General features: G+C 43.2%; 1 protein-coding gene across 1 annotated transcript in view; it reads left to right on the top strand.

Annotated features, from left to right (window-relative positions):
* The first annotated feature begins 5,442 nt into the window (after window positions 1-5,442).
* taf3 (TAF3 RNA polymerase II, TATA box binding protein (TBP)-associated facto) overlaps window positions 5,443-21,585 on the top strand; it is a 207,213-nt gene continuing 191,070 nt past the window's right edge. Inside the window, exons 1-2 of the mRNA XM_068059509.1 lie at window positions 5,443-5,776; window positions 21,177-21,419. Coding sequence (XP_067915610.1) covers window positions 5,611-5,776; window positions 21,177-21,419 — 409 coding nt within the window. The 5' untranslated portion in view covers window positions 5,443-5,610. The remainder of the gene's footprint in view (window positions 5,777-21,176; window positions 21,420-21,585) is intronic.

The raw sequence follows: 21,585 nt of genomic DNA, 5'->3' as shown, positions 1-21,585 counted from the left end.
CTTGATGCAAAACTCGGTCAAATGCTGCCTTGATGTCAAGGGCAGTCACTCTCACCTCACCTCGAGTTCAGCTCTTTTATCCATGTTTGAACCAAGGCTATAATGAGGTCAGGAGCTGAGTGGCCCTGGCGGCACCCAAACTGAGCTTCAGTGAGCAGGTTATTGCTAAGCAAGTGCCGCTCGAGAGCAGACTGATGGGGCGGTAATTGGCCGGGTTGAACCTGTCTTGCTTTATGTGTACAGGACATACCTGGGCAATTTTCCACATTGCCAGGTAGATGCCAGGGCTGTAGCTGTGCTGGAACAGCTTGGCTAGGGAGTTCTGGAGCACAGGTCTTCAGTACTATTGCCGGAATATTGTCAGGGCCCATAGCCTTTGCAGTAACCAGTGCCTTCAGTCGTTTCTTGATATCACGCGGAATGAATCAAAGTGGCTGAAGTCTGGCATCTGTGATGCTGGGGACGTCAGGAGGAGGCTGAGATGGATCATCAACGCGGCACTTCTGGCTGAAGATTGTTGCAAATGCTTCTGCCTTATCTTTCGTCCTGATGTGCTGGGCTCCCCCATCATTGAGGATGGGGATATTTGTGGAGCCAGTTAGTTGTTTATTTGCCCACCACCATTCACGGCTGGATGTGGCAGGACTGCAGAGCTTAGATCTAATCCATTGGTTATGGGACTGCTGAGCTCTATCTTTCGCATGCTGTTAACGCAGTTTGGCACGCAAGTAGTCCTGGGTTGTAGCTTCACCAGGTTGACACCTCATTTTGAGGTATGCCTGGTGCTGCTGATGGCCCACAGAGCCTCATGGATGCTCAATTTTGTATTGTAAGATCTGTTCGAAATCTATCCCATTTAGTATGGTGATAGTGCCACACAACACAATGAGGTGTATCCTCAATGTGAAGGTGGGACTTCGTCTCCACAAGGACTGTGCGGTGGTCACTGCTACCAATACTGTCATGAACAGATGCATCTGCGGCAGGCAGATTGGTGAGGACGAGGTCAAGTATGTTTTTCCCTCACCACCTGCCGCAGACCCAGTCTAGCAGCTATGTCCTTTAGGACTCAGCCAGCTCGGTCAGTCGTGGTGCTACCAAGCCACTCTTGGTGATGCGCATTGAAGTCCCCCACCCAGAGTACATTCTGCGCCCTTGCCACCCTCAGTGCTTCCTCCAAGTGGTGTTCAACATGGAGGAGTACTGACATCAGCTGAGTGAGGGCAGTAGGTGGTAATCAGCAGGAGGTTTCCTTGCCCATGTTTGACCTGATGCCACTTCATGGGGTCCGGAGTCGATGTTGAGGACTCCCAGGGCAACTCCCTCCCTACTGTATACCCCTGTGCCGCCACTTCTGCTGGGTCTGTCCTGCTGGTGGGACAGGACATACCCGGGGATAGTGATGGCAGTATCTGGGACATTGCCTGTAAGGAATGATTCCGTGAGTATGTCTATGTTAGGCTGTTGCTTGACTAGTCTGTGGGACAGCTCTCCCAACTTTGGCACAAGCCTCCAGATGTTAGTTATGAGGACTTTGAGGGTCAACAAGGCTGGGTTTGCTGTAGTCGTTTCCGGTTTCATTCCTTTTTATTGACTTATTTCAGAAAACATGTAAGAGTCAACCACAGTGCTGTGGGTCTGGAGTCACATGTAGGCCAGACCAGGTAAGGACAGCAGATTTCCTTCCCTAAAAGACATTAGTGAACCAGATGGGTTTTTACAACAATCAACAATGGTTTCATGGCCATTATTAGACTAGCTTTTAATTCCAGAGTTTTTATTGATTGAATTCAAAATCCACCTTCTGCTGTGGTGGGATTCTGTCCCCAGAGTAATACCCTGGGTCTCTGGGTTACTAGTCCAGTGACAATACCACTACGCCACCGCCTCCCCTAAGTAAGAGTGTAAGTTATGAAGAGAAGTTCACAAAATTGAACATGCTTCCATTGGAGAAAATAGATATGATCCAAGTGTTTGAAATGATAAGCATAAAAATGCAAGCAGATTATTTAACTTAGATAGGGAGTACCGCACCAAAATCCAAGAGTATAAAACACTCAACTAAAACTTGACCTTGTTTTTCTTTCTCCACAGGCTCTCCATTAAAATAGAAAATGTTAGAAATATTCAGTAGCTTAGTCAGTATTGGCAGAGAGAGCAAACAAGTTACCATCTCAAGTGAATCCCTTTCCATTAATTTCCTGGCTGATTGGAGTATCTGTTTTCTCCCTCTTTCGATAACTCAAATGCTGCTTATCTTGCAGTTTTCAATTCTAGCAAAGTGTTACATCCAAACTACAAACTTGTATTTTCTCTTCATAGATTTGTTGTGTATTTGCAGTAGTTTTTCTTTTTGTTTTAGAAACGCGACTGAGCAGTTAAAGATAACTAAATCTTTAATTGGCAGTTCACATGATGCTGGGACTGCAGAAATGTGAATGTTTTTCAATGTAGTTGTCAAGAATATGCACAGAGGATGTAAAGTTAGATGCGAGTTTTGCTTGATTCATCTTGGTGAAAGGAAAGATTTTTCAGAACTTTTTTCGGAAGATAATGTAAACTGATGAGAGTGTGGATTGCATGTGATCTATAAAAGAAATTTACTTAATAAGTGGAAATACTTTTCCTTATATGCTTTTTAAGTAAAGGGGATGAAAGTTGTGGAGACTACTGCTTTTGAATTGAATTGCATAGGTATGGTCTGTATCTGCCTTGTAAGAATGAGTAAGTTCTCATTATGTGGACGGACTGATTATCATCAATTAACATGTATCATCAAAGCAAATCTTTGCCATAGAGTCCAGATACGCTCATTAACAATTGTTTCTTCATTTTTAATTGCATTAAGTGTAAACAGCTAAGAGATTGGCATACTACAAGTTTTAATACAAACATCTCAGCCTGACCCTGAGAATTGTTCTTGAATTGATTTGTCTGGCAATTTCCAAAATGTGATCTAGATACAAAAGCCTGTTTTAAATAAAGACTTGCCCTTGTTTTTTCTTTTGCAGAGGCATTGATTGTAATTATTTTAAATTAAATTGGGTCACTAACAAAGGAAGCTATAATTTGGCAACAGATAGCATACCTACCTAATTCATGTAATTTCTCTTCTGGGAAGCATTCTAGAATCCTTTCTACGTTAAAGGTGCTATATAAATGAAACATAAACAAAAAACTACTGGAAACACAGCAAACGTCCACATTTACTGTTTTACCATTTTATGTTCCTAAACAACAGGGAAATTGTTAGAGCAAAACTATATGAATAATGGATTGAATTGTAGAAGTTTTAAATATATGATTTAGATTTTAGATTTTTTTAGATTTAGAGATACAGCACTGAAACAGGCCCTTCGGCCCACCGAGTCTGTGCCGACCATTAACCACCCATTTATACTAATCGTACACTAATCCCATATTTCTACCACATCCTCACCTGTCCCTATATTCCCCTACCACCTATCTATACTAGGGGCAATTTATAATGGCCAATTTACCTATCAACCTGCAAGTCTTTTGGCTGTGGGAGGAAACCGGAGCACCCGGAGGAAACCCACGCAGACACAGGGAGAACTTGCAAACTCCACACAGGCAGTACCCAGAATTGAACCCAGGTCGCTGGAGCTGTGAGGCGGCGGCGCTAACCACTGCACCACTGTGCCGCCCACATAATGGAAATCTGGCACATTCTATAAAAGCAACAATAAGAATGATTCACTGTGTTTGCCTACATTTCAAAATTTCATGCACAGAAACAAGTCATTCAACCTAAGCTGGTGTTTTTTTTTTCTTTCTTTTGGGCCTCCTTATCTCGAGAGACAATGGATACGCGCCTGGAGGTGGTCAGTGGTTTGTGAAGCAGCGCCTGGAGTGGCTATAAAGGCCAATTCTGGAGTGACAGGCTCTTCCACAGGTGCTGCAGAGAAATTTGTTTGTCGGGGCTGTTGCACAGTTGGCTCTCCCCTTGCGCCTCTGTCTTTTTTCCTGCCAACTACTAAGTCTCTTCGACTCGCCACAATTTAGCCCTGTCTTTATGGCTGCCCGCCAGCTCTGGCGAATGCTGGCAACTGACTCCCACGACTTGTGATCAATGTCACAGGATTTCATGTCGCGTTTGCAGACGTCTTTATAGCGGAGACATGGACGGCCGGTGGGTCTGATACCAGTGGCGAGCTCGCTGTACAATGTGTCTTTGGGGATCCTGCCATCTTCCATGCGGCGCACATGGCCAAGCCATCTCAAGCGCCGCTGACTCAGTAGTGTGTATAAGCTGGGGGTGTTGGCCGCTTCAAGGACTTCTGTGTTGGAGATATAGTCCTGCCACCTGATGCCAAGTATTCTCCGAAGGCAGCGAAGATGGAATGAATTGAGACGTCGCTCTTGGCTGGCATACGTTGTCCAGGCCTCGCTGCCGTAGAGCAAGGTACTGAGGACACAGGCCTGATACACTCGGACTTTTGTGTAAGACCCCCCTCCCATCCTGCCCCTATATGTCCTGTATTCTCTTACTCAAGCCTCCCTTAAATGTTCCCAATTCCACCTCTGCCTCAGCTCATCTACTGCTGAAACCTCCATCCATACCTTTGTTACCTTTAGAGTTGACTATTCCAACACATTGTTGGCTGGTCTCCCACATTCTACCCTCTATAAACTTGGTCATATAAAACTCTGCTGTCTGTGTCCTAACTCACGCCAAATTTCGTTCACCCGTCACTGTTGTGCTCGCTGACCTATACTGCCTCCCACTTAAACACTGCCTTAATTTTAAAATTCTCATGTTTGTTTTCAAATCCCTTCATAACCTTATCTCCTCCAGCCTTCACTCCTCTAATTCTAGCGCCTTATGCATCACCGATTTTAATCGCTCCACCACTGGCAGCTGTGCCATCTGCTGCCTACCTTTTTTCTCTAACTTAGGGAATTTCCTCCCTAAACCTCTCCCATTCTCTCTCCTCCTTTAAGACGCTCTTTAAAACAAACCCTTTTTGGTCACTTTAGATGGCTCGGTGTTTAATTCTGCTTCGGTGGAGGTTTCACTCTGTTCTGAAGAAGGGTCACTGACCCGAAAGGTTAACTCTGCTTCTCTTTCCACAGATGCTGCCAGACCTGCTGAGTGGTTCCAGCATTTCTTGTTTTTATTTCAGATTTCCAGCATCCGCAGTATTTTGCTTTTATATCACTATGTTCGAAGCGCTTTATAAATATCAGTTGTAGTGAATACACCCTCATCACTCAGCTTCATTAACTGTGAGCTTGTGAAAGGTACTTGAAAACCCACACGCCCTTTGCTGTCTTCTCCAGCCACCTTCACCTGCCATCCCATCCATACGCGTCTCCAGGCAACAACAGTGGCAGGCATGGCGGATCGATCGTCGATCCGGGTGGGTGTCCTATCGGCGCTCGATTGGTCGCGCCTTGGAGTCTAGACCCGGCGGCGGCGGAAAACAACATGGCGGCTCTGGAGTGAGGGGCCGAGCGGCGGCGGCGGCGGCGCCGAGAGCGGGCTGGGGGGACAGGGGGCCATGCCGGCTTGGCGCGTTTGAGGCAGGGAGGGGAAAGAGATATAATATTAATTTTTACTTTGTATATGTGTAGCGGTGAGCCGGGATGTGCGACAGTTACGGGCGGGCCTTGCTGCGGGTGGCGGTGGCGCAGATCTGCCAGGCTCTGGGCTGGGACTCGGTGCAGGTCACGGCCTGCGACATCCTCACCGATGTGCTCAACAGGTACATCGAGCAGCTGACCCGAGGCTGCCATCGCTACAGCGAGCTGTGTGAGTATCCGCCAGGGCCCCCTTTACACTCACAGACACAAACAAAACTTCACTCACTCCAGGTGGACTGGCTCCCGCAAAAACACTTCACCAAACAGACTCTGCATGTGTCTCTGTGAAGGAAATCTGTCCCACAGCTGCATTATATACTATAGGCCAATATTCCCTGGTGCTCAGAAGAATGAGGAATGATCTTATTGATATATATGAAATTCTTAAGGGGCTTGACAGGGTAGATGCTGAGAAAGTGTTTCCCCTGGCTGGGCAATCTTGAACTAATGGTCACAGTCTCAGAACAAGGGGTTGACTATTTATGACTGAGATGAGGAGAAATTTCTTCAGCGTGTCGTGAATCTTTGGAATTCTCTACTCCAGAGAGCTGTGGATGCTCTGTTGTTGAGTGTATTCAAGGCTGAGAGAGATTTTTGGGTATTAAGGATTATGAGGATAGTGCAGGATGGTGGAGTTGAGGTAGATCAGCCATGATTGTATTGAATAGTGGAGCAGGTTCGAAGGGTCAAATGGCCTACTCCAGCTGCTAGTTCTTATTAGACTTACTCACTGCTGCTTGTAACACTTGTGGTTCAAAAGCATTGAGGCCTGTCAAATCTTGTTCATAACTGATCTGCTGCATGAGTTTGTGATCTCATATGAAACCTGAAATCTGACCAAACATTCTTTTCCTCTGTTGGCAGCTCAACATCACTGTAAAGTAAAACACCGATTAACACTAATTTATAAATTCTCCCTCTTCCCCATTGCCATTTGATTCAGTTCAAGGTTATGTAAGCAGAGTTGTTAAGGGGAGGGGGGGGGGAGGAGAAATAATATTCAACCTTCCACAGACTCTTCCTGGCATTGATCAGTTCCTGGTCACCAAATATTTCCTTAGATTGATTTTCCCTACAGCCTAAACAAATGCAAGTTCTGCATTTTACAATATTTTCGAAATTTGTAGTTGAGGTTTTGAGGACATTGGGGATGTCATTGGACTCCATCAGTGTGTGGCAACCTTGTAACCTCACTTCCAAGTATGTGTTGCAGTTTTGTTGAACGAGACAATTGTACTGAAAAAACTGCATCCAGATGTACGGATTTTGTGACTTCTATATGCACTTTGTATTTGATGTGGACATGTTTCATTTGACACTAATATTTGTTCATTAATGTAATAACCATTGTATAGATCTACACATAGTCTTACTGATGTTCTACACATCTGCTCAGGACAGTTACCAACAGCCTTTGCTTTTTAAAATGATCTGAGTTCAGTATAGTGAATTATTTCATTGTTTATATGCAGCTAAAGCACTGCTTTCCACATTAATTTTACTAATTCTGGTGATTTTAAATCGATTAATTAAATCTTCCTTTAGTTTACATTAACTTGTGATACTTGAAAGTAATTTTTCTTGTGGGCTTGCTGAATTGTGGGTTTTCTGCAATTTTAAAGTTGGTTTCTCAATTAATCAGTCCTTTTCAAAAAATGTAAAGGTTAAAACAAAGATTAACATTTTTGGTGCCACTGGATGACTTGGGGACAGTTCTAAGTTTTCAGCACAGCCTCTGGAAGGTACAAAATAATGGCTTAGGGATGATTCTGGTTTCAATTGGCTCATCCCACGTGTCAGTGCTTGGCCTCAGCTTTGTGCTTCCCTACAGTAGCAGAGGTGAGACAAAACTCAGGATAGGGTACATTCATTAACATGACTAATTCAGCAGGGGGATGGGAACCTAAATTGTAGTTCCCGTGTGCAGGATGTTGAGAGTAGTGAGGTCAGGGATAAGGTTATAAGGACACAAGAGGGCACTGGCAAGCAAGAGCTTGGTTTAAAATGTGTCTACTTCAACGCCAGGAGCATCCGGAATAAGGTGGGTGAGCTTGCAGCATGGGTTGGTACCTGGGATCTCGATGTTGTGGCCATTTCAGAGACATGGGTAGAGCAGGGACAGGAATGGATGTTGCGGGTTCCGGGATTTAGATGTTTCACTAAGAGCAGAGAAGATGGTAAAAGGGGGGGGGGGGGGGGGTGGTGTGGCATTGTTAATCAAGGAAAGTATTACAGCGGCAGAAAGGACGTTTGAGGACTCGTCTACTGAGGTAGTCTGGGCCGAGGTTAGAAACAGGAGAGGAGAGGTCACCCTGTTGGGAGTTTTCTATAGACCTCCAAATAGTTCCAGAGATGTAGAGGAAAGGATAGCAAAGATGATTCTTGACAGGAGCGAGAGTAACAGGGTAGTGGTTATGGGGGACTTTAACTTTCCAAATATTGACTGGAAATACTATAGTTCGAGTACTTTAGATGGGTCTGTTTTTGTCCAGTGTGTGCAGGAGGGTTTTCTGACACAGTATGTAGACAGGCCAACCAGGGGCGATGCCACATTGGATTTGGTACTGGGTAATGAACCCGGCCAGGTGTTAGATTTAGAAGTTGGTGAGCACTTTGGTGATAGTGATCACAATTCGGTTAGGTTTACCTTAGCGATGGGCAGGGACAGGCATATACAGCAGGGCAAGAATTATAGCTGGGGGAAAGGAAATTATGATGCGATTAGGCAAGATTTAGGCTGCGTAGGATGGGGAAGGAAACTGCAGGGGATGGGCACAATCGAAATGTGGAGCTTATTCAAGGAGCAGCTACTGCATGTCCTTGATAAGTATGTACCTGTCAGGCAGGGAGGAAGTTGTCGAGCGAGGGAGCCGTGGTTTACTAAAGAAGTTGAAGAGCTTGTCAAGAGGAAGAAGAAGGCTTATGTTAGGATGAGACGTGAAGGCTCAGTTAGGGCGCTTGAGAGTTACAAGCTAGCCAGGAAGGATCTAAAGGGAGAGATAAGAAGAGCAAGGAGAGGACACGAGAAGTCATTGGCGGATAGGATCAAAGAAAACCCTAAGGCTTTCTATAGGTATATCAAGAATAAAAGAATGACTAGAGATAGGTTAGGGCCAATCAAGGATAGTAGTGGGAAGTTGTGTGTGGAATCGGAGGAGATAGGGGAAGTGTTAAATGAATATTTTTCGTCAGTATTTACAGTGGAGAAAGAAAATGTTGTCGAGGAGAATACTGAGATACAGACTACTAGGCTAGATGGGACAAAGGATCGGCACAACATCGTGGGCCGAAGGGCCTGTTCTGTGCTGTATTTTTCTATGTTCTATGGGATTGAGGTTCACAAGGAGGAGGTGTTAGCAATTTTGGAAAGTGTGAAAATAGATAAGTCCCCTGGGCCAGATGGGATTTATCCTAGGATTCTCTGGGAAGTCAGGGAGGAGATTGCAGAGCCTTTGTCCTTGATTTTTATGTCGTCATTGTCGACAGGAATAGTGCCGGAAGACTAGAGGATAGCAAATGTTGTCCCCTTGTTCAAGAAGGGGAGTAGAGACAGCCCTGGTAATTATAGACCTGTGAGCCTTACTTCGGTTGTGGGTAAAATGTTGGAAAAGGTTATAAGAGATAGGATTTATAATCATCTTGAAAAGAATAAGTTCATTAGAGATAGTCAGCACGGTTTTGTGAAGGGTAGGTCGTGCCTCACAAACCTTATTGAGTTTTTTGACAAGGTGACCAAACAGGTGGATGAGGGTAAAGCTGTGGATGTGGTCTATATGGATTTCAGTAAGGCGTTTGATAAAGTTCCCCACGGTAGGCTATTGCAGAAAATACAGAAGTATGGGATTGAAGGTGAATTAGTGCTTTGGATCAGAAATTGGCTAGCTGAAAGAAGACAGAGGGTGGTGGTTGATGGTAAATGTTCATCCTGGAGTATAGTTTCTAGTGGTGTACCGCAAGGATCTGTTTTGGGGCCACTGCTGTTTGTCATTTTTATAAATGACCTGGATGAGGGGTGTAGAAGGGTGGGTTAATAAATTTGCGGATGACACGAAGGTCAGTGGAGTTGTGGATAGTGCCGAAGGATGTTGTAGGTTACAGAGGGACATAGATAGGCTGCAGAGCTGGGCTGAGAGATGGCAAATGGAGTTTAATGCGGAAAAGTGTGAGGTGATTCACTTCGGAAGGAGTAACAGGATTGCAGAATACTGGGCTAATGGGAAGATTCTTGGTAGTGTAGATGAGCAGAGAGATCTTGGTGTCCAGGTACATAAATCCCTGAAAGTTGCCACCCAGGTTAATAGAGCTGTTAAAAAGGCATATGGTGTGTTAGCTTTTATTAGTAGGGGGATCGAGTTTAGGAGCCACGAGGTCATGCTGCAGCTGTACAGAACTCTGGTGCGGCCGCACCTGGAGTATTGCGTGCAGTTCTGGCCACCGCATTATAGGAAGGATGTGGAAGCTTTGGAAAAGGTGCAGAGGAGATTTACTAGGATGTTGCCTGGTATGGAGGGAAGGTCTTACGAGGAAAGGCTGAGGGACTTGAGGTTGTTTTCGTTAGAGAGAAGGAGGAGAAGAGGTGACTTAATAGAGACATATAAGATAATCAGAGGGTTGGACAGGGTGGATAGTGAGAGCCTTTTTCCTCGGATGGTGATGGCAAACACGAGGGGACATAGCTTTAAGTTGAGGGGTGATAGATATAGGACAGATGTTAGAGGTAGTTTCTTTACACAGAGAGTAGTAGGGGCGTGGAACGCCATGCCTGCAACAGTAGTAGACTCGCCAACTTTAAGGGCATTTAAGTGGTCATTGGATAGACATATGGATGAAAATGGAATAGTGTAGGTCAGGTGGTTTCACAGGTCGGCGCAACATCGAGGGCTGAAGGGCCTGTACTGCGCTGTTATGTTCTATGATGCTGCTTATTTTGTGGTCCAGTATAAAGGCCTGCTTGGGTCTGCAAATGAGACCCGACCCGAGCCCGACCAGGCCTGAGTCCTTCCATTTTTTCCTGCGCCCAACCCGACCATCAGTTAACCTAGCTTCCGTTTTTCACTTTGTTCCTTACCTGCACAAGCTTAAAATAACTGTAACAAAAGCACCTTTAAAGTCCAAAAAGTAAATTAACATTAGAGTCACTCACCTGAGGTGGTGATAGAGCGTGTGCGATCTGACCCGAGCCCGAATGCCGGACCCGGAATTGCGACCCGACCCGAACCCGACACATGTCGTTTGGTCCCGTCGGGTTCGTTTCGGGTAGCAGCCCTTTAGTCCAGTATGCTACAGCATTATGCCACTAAAATGATTGATATATTTTGAAATATTTTTGTTGGATATTTTGAAGTGCTGATGACGTTGTTAGGAAATTAGCTGGGAGGCACTTCTGAAACTGATTGTGAATGAGCTGCATTAGCTAACCTCAGTAAATACAGCTACTAATCCAGCAAATTTTGCCATTTTTTCCAAATAAGTTATTTGAGTTCCTTATACTGTCGAGTTTAGGTACTTTTCAGTGCAGTCCCTGATCACATCAATGAAGAGTCACTGTATAAAACATGATAAACAAACAGAATGCTAAACCATACAGTTCTTTAAGTCTGTATGATTTATCCATTGGCTTTACGAGTCATATTGACCAAGAAGATTCAAGATTCAATCCCCAGTTCATGTGGGGCTCACCAAACTCAGCTTGGGATTGTGTTCCAGGTGTTACAAAACTGGGTGGAGGGTGAGTTGTGAGGAGGATGCAGAGAGGCTTCAGGGTGATTTGGACAAGTTGAGTGAGTGGGCAAATGCATGGCAGATGCAGTATAATGTTGATAAATGTGCGGTTATCCACTTTTGTAGCAAAAACAGGAAGGCAGATTATTATCTGAACGGCTATAAACTGAGAGAGGGGACTATGCAGCGAGACCTGGGTGTTCTCGTACACCAGTCACTGAAGGTAAGCATGCAGGTCCAACAGGCAATAAAAAAGGCAAATGGTATGTTGGCCTTAATAGCGAGAGGATTCGAGTACAGGAGCAGGGATGTCTTGCTGCAATTATACAGGGCCTTGGCGAGGCCACAGCTGGAATATTGTGTGCAGTTTTGGTCTCCTTATCTGAGGAAGGATGTTCTTGCTGTAGAGGGAGTGCAGCGAAGGTTTACCAGACTGATTCTTGGGATGGTGGGACTGACGTATGAGGAGAGATTGTGTCCGTTAGGATTATTTATTTATTGATACAGCACTGAAACAGGCCCTTCGGCCCTCCGAGTCTATGCCGACCAACAACCACCCATTTATACTAACCCTACAGTCATCCCATATTCCCTACCACCTACCTACACTAGGGGCAATTTACAATGGCCAAGTTACCTATCACCTGCAAGTCTTTGGCTGTGGGAGGAAACCAGAGTACCCGGCGAAAACCCACGCGGTCACAGGGAGAACTTGCTGGCTGGAGTTCAGAAGAGTGAGGGGGGATCTCATAGAAACCTATAAAATTCTAACAGGACTTGACAGGGTAGATGCAGGAAGGATGTCCCAATGGTGGGGGAGTCCAGAACATAGTCTAAGGATACGGGGTAAACCTTTCAGGACTGAGATGAGGAGAAATTTCTTCACCCAGAGAGTGGTGAGCCTGTGGAATTCGCTACCACAGAAAACAGTTGAGGCCAAAACGTTGTATGTTTTCAACAAGGAGTTATATATAGTTCTTGGGTCTAAAAGGATCAAAGGGTATGGGGCGAAAGCAGGAACAGGCTACTGAGTTGGATGATCAGCCATGATCATAATGAATGGCGGAGCAGGCCTGAAGGGCCGAATGGCCTACTCCTGCTTCTATTTTCTATGTTTCTATGGTAGATTTGGTCTTAGTGTCCCTGTATTAGGAAAGTGAAAATCAGCCTGAGTTCATATTCTTGATTTATATCCAGCGATGTTTGGTGAAAGTGCACCCGTGTGGGCAGGATTGTGCTCTGCCATGATGTCCCTGTTGTTAAAAGCACGTCAGCACTCACTTTCTGAACACACACAAAGTACATGGAGTTGAAGTACAGATTAGCCATGATATAATTGAATGGTCTGCTCCTGTTCCTATGTCCTTATAATAGCCAATTGGGCAAGCTACCAAAGGACATTAACTGTCCGTGGAATTGCATCTCATCAAGAGTTGGTAGTTTCAGGAGAGGATAGGAGAAATATTGTGAGAGGAAAAACTAAGTTGTATGTTTAGTTTAGTTTAGTTTAGTTTAGAGATACAGCACTGAAATGATTTGAGGTATGGATTGTGAGGCTACCTGAAAGGGAACAGAGCATTTATATAAATGTTGACATGTGCAGTAGTTCAGAAGATAGATTTTGCCATCTAGGTGGCTGTGTAACCACTGATCATCAATCATTTCCACAAACACCATAAATACCTCCTCCATTTAAATAATGCATTTTGAGAAGGTTTATTTAAAACAATGCTTCATCTTTTAAGTACCAAATCTGTTGGTAAATGGATGGCAGCTTGTGAGGTTGATGTGTTGGCTTGATTGAAAAGGGTTAATAGAGCTTTATGGAAACGTGATTGAGTTAACTTTTTTGTGGATTATTGTTTTGGTCTGATGCTCGGGGTGATCAGCTATAATTAGATTTGGTGCTAAATGCATGGGTTGTAAAAAAAAATCTACAATTCTTTATCGTACTGCAGGAAGCAGTTTCTCCACAGTAGGTTTCCAGTGTCAGTAGTACCTATTAAAACATGTTAAAAGGTTTATCATCAATTGGCCATTATAATTCGCAAATGTACTCAATATTTTTTATTTATTTATTTAGAGATACAGCAGTGAAACAGGCCCTTCGGCCCTCCGAGTCTGTGCCGACCAACAACCACCCATTTATACTAACCCTACAGTCATCCCATATTCCCTACCACCTACCTACACTAGGGGCAATTTACAATGGCCAATTTACCTATCATCTGCAAGTCTTTGGCTGTGGGAGGAAACCGGAGCACCCGGCAAAAACCCACGCGGTCACAGGGAGAACTTGCAAACTCCACACAGGCAGTACCCAGAATTGAACCCGGGTCCCTGGAGCTGTGAGGCTGCGGTGCTAACCACTGCGTCGCCCCGTCAGAGCGAGAAAGAGCACTTATTCTGAAGACCTCGTATGTAGTGTATGCTACTATTCGTAGGAATGGATTTATGTACATTTTACTAGTTTGTTATAATCTTTGGAATATAGTGCCAACAGTTGGAATGGGACTTTGTCAAGATCAATTTTTTTAATGATATTATGGCTATTGTCATTTTGAATTATTATCACCTTTAAGTCTAATTTCCAAACTTTCAAAGAAGCTATTTTGAGCATTTGCATTGTGGTAAAGCTGCAAATGAAGTTTGGATTTCCTAACTGATGTTTCATTATAATGAGTGATAAACAGTGATTGTTCAAAATCAAGCAACAGTTTTCAGTTGTTGACAGGCACTGTGGAACTCTTGTCTTTCCGAGAATTGGCTTCTCAGTGCTGTCTGCCTCGGAGCAAATTATTTCCTATCTTTTTGTCTGAGGGTAGAATGGGGATGCTAAGATTATTGGAGGTAGGTGGGAGGTAGAGAATATACTGTGTAAAAGTAAGCATTACTTATTAGTTTTCGGAAAGGAACGTGTAGGCCCTGGAAACATGTACTGACAAACCTCACATGATAGCACAGTGATGTGTGGTACAGAGCAATTAGAAGGGAGCAAGAGAGAATTTTAGATAAATGCTGGGTATGCTCTGAGTGAATAAGAAGGGGTGCTAAAAATTGACTGAGTTGAAATTACTCTGCTTTATGATAATTTCTTCATGCCAATAGTTTTTTCAAGTTTAAAAATCTACGTAACAACTACTTTGAAAGCCTCTTTTGAGGTTGAACATAAGAAATAGGAGCAAGAGTAGGACATTCAGCCCATTGAACCTGCTCCGCAAAGGAAGAACAGAAGGTGGCACAGGATGAGTGGAAACGTACTGCTCCGGGTCATTGGCTATTTATTATTTCAAGCAAAATTTGTCTCAGACCAATAGAGAATTTTTTTTGTTTGAATCCAAATTTTGAAAATATTATAGCACAGCTAACCATGGTAAGGACACCCTCCACAGAATGTATCTGAACATATGAAATACGATGTACAAGAAAAGACCTACTGGTCCACGCAGCCTTTCCCGTACAGTTGTGACACCTAGTGTATCCCAATACATACACTCACATTCTCACCCAGAACCATGTGATCTCCTGGAAGAGGTGAAAACCAGCTAAAACCCCAGGCCAATTGTTGGGGGTGGGGAAGAATCTGTAAAATTACTCACCGACCTCCTTAGACCATCAAAATTAGTCCAGGAGATCACCCTGGCCTGAATGTTAGAAGGTACCTACCACTTTCCTGAGATAGAAACAGGACCAACTCTCATTGAAGGTATTCAGCAAATTAACATTCACCGGATGAGATGGTAACCTCATCCACAGGTCTGCTATTCTCTGCAAAATGTTCCTCACCTAACTTATTCAATTGAAACAATTAATGTACACAAACACACTCTAGTCCCTTGATCATCTTAAAACCTTTATTAAATCACTTCTAAGCCCACAGTTCTTTAAAGTACTGAGACCCAGCTCTTTGAACCTATCTGGGTAATTAACATGCTTTAAACTGAGAATTAATTGAGTAGCCCTCCTCTGCATCCTTTCCGAAGTTTCAATATCATCCACCATGTGAGGAGTCCAGAACTAAACAGTATTCTTACTGAGGTCTAACTAAGGTCTTGTACAAGGACAAAATAGTATGCTTTTTATATAGTGAATTGTCCTGTAAGTACACCCTAGCACCCTATTCGCTTTAGTTATAGCTTCACAGCATTGGTCATAAACTTTTAGTGGTTAATGCACGAAAACATCCATCTTTTTTACCATTGGTTTTAATTCTTTTCCCTGGTATGTTCAGCATTTGCCCCGCCCACATGTATAACATTACACTTTTCTACTTTAAATGTCATTTGCCAGTCACGGGACCAAAGAGCCAGCTGCTGTAGATCTCCTTGCAGTAGTCATGCATCCTCAATGGTATCTTGGCAAATTTGGTCAGCAAACCTGCAGATCATTCCTCAACACCTACAGCTAGATCATGAATGGAAATAGTAAATAGCATTGGTCCAAACACCAATCCCTATGGACCACCACTGGTGATTGCTGTCCAAGTATATCCAAATCCATCGACAGCTATTTTCTGTCTTTGGGCTATCAGTCAATTCTCCATCCAGCACAGTAGATTACCACTAATTCCAGAAGATTCTATCTTGTAGAGAAGCCTCTTCTGCTTTACCATATCAAAATATTTCCGAAAGTCCAGATAGACAACATCTACCAGATCGCATTCATCTACTATCCTGGTGACTTCTTCAGAAAATACAATCATATTGGTCAGACATAACCTTTTTGGAAGTCATATTGGATGTCCCTCATATGGCCATCTCTGCTTGAGTAATTATCCAGCATATCCCAAATGATTTCCTCAAGCATCTTACCTACTACTGATGTCCAGCTAATAGACATATTGTTGACCATTTCTGCTTTAACCCCTTTATTAGCTTCTTTTCAGTCTAAAGGAACAATCCCAGACTCCAAGGAGCTATCCCATCTACTTGAGGACCATTGCTTGGTATTAACTGGGCTGGTAACTCTATCTATTGTAAGGTCCCTTCTTCCTAAAATAGCATGTTCATCTATTTTAATACTAACAATTTTGTTGCTAAATGCACTTTTTAATTTGATCAGTTGCATGTCATTTTTAGTCTAGAGCGAAGACTAATGCAAAGTATTCATTTAATATCCCTGTCATACTATGAGTCTTTTATAACCTATCCTGGAGCATCTTTCAATGGTCCAATATAGTGTTTGATGGTGCTCTGATTCTTGACATTGTTGAAAAAGTTTTCCCATTACTCTCACAACTGGGGGGAGGTGGTGGCATAGTGGTAATGTCACTGGACTAGAAACCCAGACCCAGGCTACAGCTCTGGGGACATGGGTTCAAATCCCACCACAGGTGAAATTTGAATTCAATTAATCAAGACGTCTGCAAACGCGACATGAAATCGTGTGACATTGATCACAAGTCGTGGGAGTCAGTTGCCAGCATTCGCCAGAGCTGGCGGGCAGCCATAAAGACAGGGCTAAATTGTGGCGAGTCGAAGAGACTTAGTAGTTGGCAGGAAAAAAGACAGAGGCGCAAGGGGAGAGCCAACTGTGCAACAGCCCCAACAAACAAATTTCTCTGCAGCACCTGTGGAAGAGCCTGTCACTCCAGAATTGGCCTTTATAGCCACTCCAGGCGCTGCTTCACAAACCACTGACCACCTCCAGGCGCGTATCCATTGTCTCTCGAGATAAGGAGGCCCAAAAGAAATCAGGGAATTAAAAAGCTAGTCTAATGGTGACCATGAAACCATTGTCGATTGTTGTAAAAACCCATCTGGTTCACTAATGTCCTTTCGCGAAGAAAATTTGCCATCCTTACCTGGTCTGGCCTACATGTGACTCCAGAACCACAGCAATGTGGTTGACTCTTTACTGTCTTCTGAAATGGCCTAGCAAGCCTCTCAGTTCCAGGGCAATTAGAGATGAGCAATAAATGCTGGCCTAGCCAGTGATGCCCACATCCCACAAACTAATTTTAAAAAATCTCCACGCTCTTCTTTTCCATTGCCCTTTTAGCTGATTCACTAGAAGCATTCATTGTTTAAACTGTTCTCAGGATCTGTCTCTGCTGTGTAAGTGAGCTTTTACTTTATAAACACACTTTTGTTTCTATCTTATTGTCGTTGTACATGACTTTGGCTGCTTCTTACACATTCATCTTTTGAATTTAGGCATGTATGTGGTTTCTATACATTTCACTTTGCTTTGGAGAAACTTGCTCTTTATATTTTCATGCAGGCCCCCACCTGCCAAGATTGAGGCACATGTTAAAGCCTGGCTACCCGACCCGAACCCGACTAGACCTGACTACATGTGTTGGGTTCGGGTCGGGTCGAGTCGAAAATCTGAGGCCAGCATTCGGGCTCGGGTCGGGCTGGACACTGCTTCCGGGAAGTCACGGTATCAGGCTTACCCAGGATTCCCCACAACTCCGACAGCAGGAATAGCCTGCTGCCAAAACAGATGAAGAGATTCGTGTCGGGTTGGGTGCGATAAAAAAGTTAAAGGGCTTGGCGCGGGTTCGGGTTGGCTGGCTGTGGTCGGGTCGGATTTTAATTTTATACCAGAGCAGGCTTTAGCTCACGTTATTTCACCACATGAACATTAAAACTTAAAGTTGTGGCTGGGAAGAAAAGAGGGCCTATCAGAAGGAATTGCCAAGCTCCTGACTGGAAAGACATTTGCATGCTGGCAGACAGTGTTGGAACAAAGCTTCTCAGACCAGGTCAGGCCAGTTTAGTCACATGACTAACTGGCTGTTTGAATTTGAACTTGCTGAGAGAAAGAAACTCAGCTGTTTGCTCCCATCTCTTTCTCACGGAACAGAAGACCCATTGAAGACACGTGAACTCAAAGAGAGAAAAGTCTCCTCCGTGAACAAGGTTTAAGAACAATACTGGGCCCCAACGAAAAGTAAGAGCTGTCTACAATAAAAGACTCTACGGCGAGACAGTAACCAGAAACCCCCTTCAGTGACTGCCTCAAACCTCTCTATTTTTCTTCCCCTCTTTTCTGTCCCTATTTGCATGTGTGTATCGCGTATGCATGCTAGCGTGGGCGCGCCGTATATCCGTAGGCGTTTACCGAATTACAGTTTAAGTAAGTTTAATAAATTTCACTTTTCTTCTTTAAACCTAAGAAAGCCCGTTTATGCTCATTTCTTTGCCTTATAATTGGAAGGTGGTGAACAAGGATTCACCAAGGGGGAGCTCAAAACACAGTGTGCTTAAAATTAAACCCTGTTACAATAAGACCAGGTGAAGAAAGTAAAAGACCCCTAAACACCTTTCTCACCTGGTCATAACAATATTCCAGATCTGCTTTCTCCCCACCCAATAGGGTTGACCAACTAAGCTTTAGTAAAGTTAGCCCTTCATTGTATTGCATAAAATGCAAGCAGCAAGTTGTGCAAAGAACTCAGTGGTACCAGCTAAATTGTTCATAATGTATCAGCAGTTGGGTTTGAAAACATTGTGGAGAATGTTTCTTGGACTGAACTGTCACCTCAGCTGGTTAAGGCAAGAGGCCGCTGAGCCATATACACCAGATATGTCCCAAAATCAGTGCCTAGCCCACACAGATTTAGCTGATTTTAAACGATATAGATGCTGGAGTTTACCTTAGCACGAGTGGAGTATGGAGGGGTGAAGTCAGACTGGTTTTTGCTCCTGATCACTATGTAGCAAGTAAGAAGCATAGTGTTTATGGATGTTTCGTAAGGATGTGATCAGATTTGGCTGTGATTGCTGCCTTATCACCTGTTACCATGGTTAACTAGCCTGCCAGCATTCTCAATCAAAGCTCACAAATGGAGAATAGTGTCTTGGTAACCACATTTTATCATTAGCACTGTTTAGGGAGGCGGGGAAAAAATTGGGGGTGGGAAACGGGTCCGGAAAATAAAGAAATTGACTCTTACACATAAAAACTTAGATCGTGGGGCGAGTATGAAGCACTGAAGCTTTGTGCAACAATCTTAAGGTGTAAAAGTGAATATTAAAGGCCAAAGTAATTTAAACAGCCTCATAATACTTTTCTCAAAGATAATGCAAAAATAATGGTGTTTTCAAGTTATAGTCAGACATAGTTCATGTTCTGTAGTATCTTTAAGTTGAATTTCACCCAAAATTATTCTTATTAATTTAACTATTACATGTGCAATTAAAAATTTGTGTTTTTTATTTTGACAACTTGTTACTGAAAAGTTCTAAAAACGATTTTCATTTAATAATTTTTAAAAATGCTAAGTATTTGCTTTTCATTAGTGACCGTCTTAATAATTAAAATTTTGGATTTATTAATGCACCACAGTTCAGTTTCTGTGTGCATTATGACTATAACAATGCATAATCCCATGCAATGGGTTTCTAGCTGACACTATGAATTAGTGGCATATTACCTTTTTTTATGCATTCGGGGATGTGGGTGTCACTGGCTAGGCCAGCATTTATTGCCCATCCCTATTTGCCCTTGAGAAGGTGGTGGTGAGCTGCTTTCTTGAGCCACTGCAGTCATGATAAGAATTAAGTGTTTCTTCATAAAGACAACATTGAAAACCCTGTTTTTTTTTTTTGCAGTAGCATATGCAGGATAAAACATTGTGCTGTCCTGCTGGATTGCATCAACGTATAGTATGAGACAATTTTTGTTTTAGTATTAGTTTTTGAGGAGTAGTGATTAAGTATTATCATCAATACAGGGACGATCACTAATTAAGATTCATTTAAGTTCACTTCATTCAGTAATTGAGTGAAGGTGTGTTGCTGGGGATGGGGACAGTTGTCATAGAAAGAATGGGATCGATATTAGAATGGAGTTCAGAACTTTGCTATGTTTAAAAAGTGTGAGAGAAATTGTGGATATAGCCACCTACAATTTAAATAAAGGCAAATTTATATAAATTTTTTTTGATTTATTCTTTCATGGGATGTGGGTATTGCTGGCAAGGCCAGCATGTGTTGCCCATCCCTAATTGCCCTTGAACTGAATGGCTTGCTGGGCCATTGCAAACGGCAGTTAAGAGTCAGCCAGATTGCTTTGGATCTGGAGACACATGCAGACCAGATCAAGTAAGGATGGGAGATTTCCTTCCCTCAAGGACATTAGTGAACCAGATGGGTTTTTCTGATAATCGATGATCGTTTCATGGCACTATTACTGAGACTAGTTTTCAATTCCAGATTTTTATTAATTAAATTAATTAGTTGAATTCAAGTTCCACTAGCTGCTGGGGTGGGATTTGAACCCATGTCCCCACGGCATTAGCCTGGGTCTCTATTAGTTCAGTGACATTAGCACTATGCCACTGTTCCCCCACTATAAATGCAAGTCTTTTTTTCTACAATTTAATATGATATTTTGTGATTGAAATGTTTCGCACTTTAAATTTCATTATGCTACCATGTTGTATTCTGCTGTTGATCTGTTCATTCAACTTGTGTTTTAATAAAAAAATAGTACAAGCTACAGGGAGTTACAGATAAACAATGACTGACCAGTCATCAACGGTGACAGACTACAGTGTTAGTTTGGGAAAATGGCAAAACTGGGCACACAAACAACATAGTTTGTTGGTGTACAGCTGCTTTTCTGCCATAGAATGACAGAGGATGTCACAGTTTTCCTACAAACCAACCAAGGCTCCCAAGCAGAAACTAGATTCGTTCCTGCAAGAAAGGAGTGGAAATTGGGAGTTGGGTTGCTTAAGGTTGCTGTCACCTACAACATAAACAAGTTAGCATCTGGGGCTAAATGAAGCTCTAGAAGTAGTATTAATATTGTACTTGAAAATTGCTTAATTTCTTCTTGCTCTAGTATAATATTTTACTGTGCCATTAAGCTTTCCTTTCCTTATGCTTTGCCAGATGGCCGCACGGACCCTGTTTTGGATGATCTAGGCCAGGCCTTTAAATTAATGGGAATCAGCCTTTCAGAACTTGAAGACTATATTCACAACCTCGAGCCCATTGGATTTGCACACCAAATCCCAGCATTTCCTGTCAGCAAAAACAATGTGCTTCAGTTCCCACAGCCTGGAACCAAGAGCCTTGGTGAGGAGAAGGAGTATATTCCAGACTACATGCCGCCACTCATCTCATCACAAGAAGGTGAGGTCTGTTAAATACCAAACTTTACTGGTTGGAATGGTTACTTGAACAAGTCTCATCAGAGGCACCAGTACAGCAGCACATTAGTAAGGCATTGAGGGGCCTTTATTTTATGACAATTTCTGGCAGCTGAATATCTAAGAATGTAACGAAGAAGGAATATATA

Source organism: Heterodontus francisci, chromosome 27, assembly GCF_036365525.1.
Source record: "Heterodontus francisci isolate sHetFra1 chromosome 27, sHetFra1.hap1, whole genome shotgun sequence".
NCBI lineage: Eukaryota > Metazoa > Chordata > Chondrichthyes > Heterodontiformes > Heterodontidae > Heterodontus > Heterodontus francisci.
This window is presented reverse-complemented; position numbering and strand designations above follow the sequence as displayed.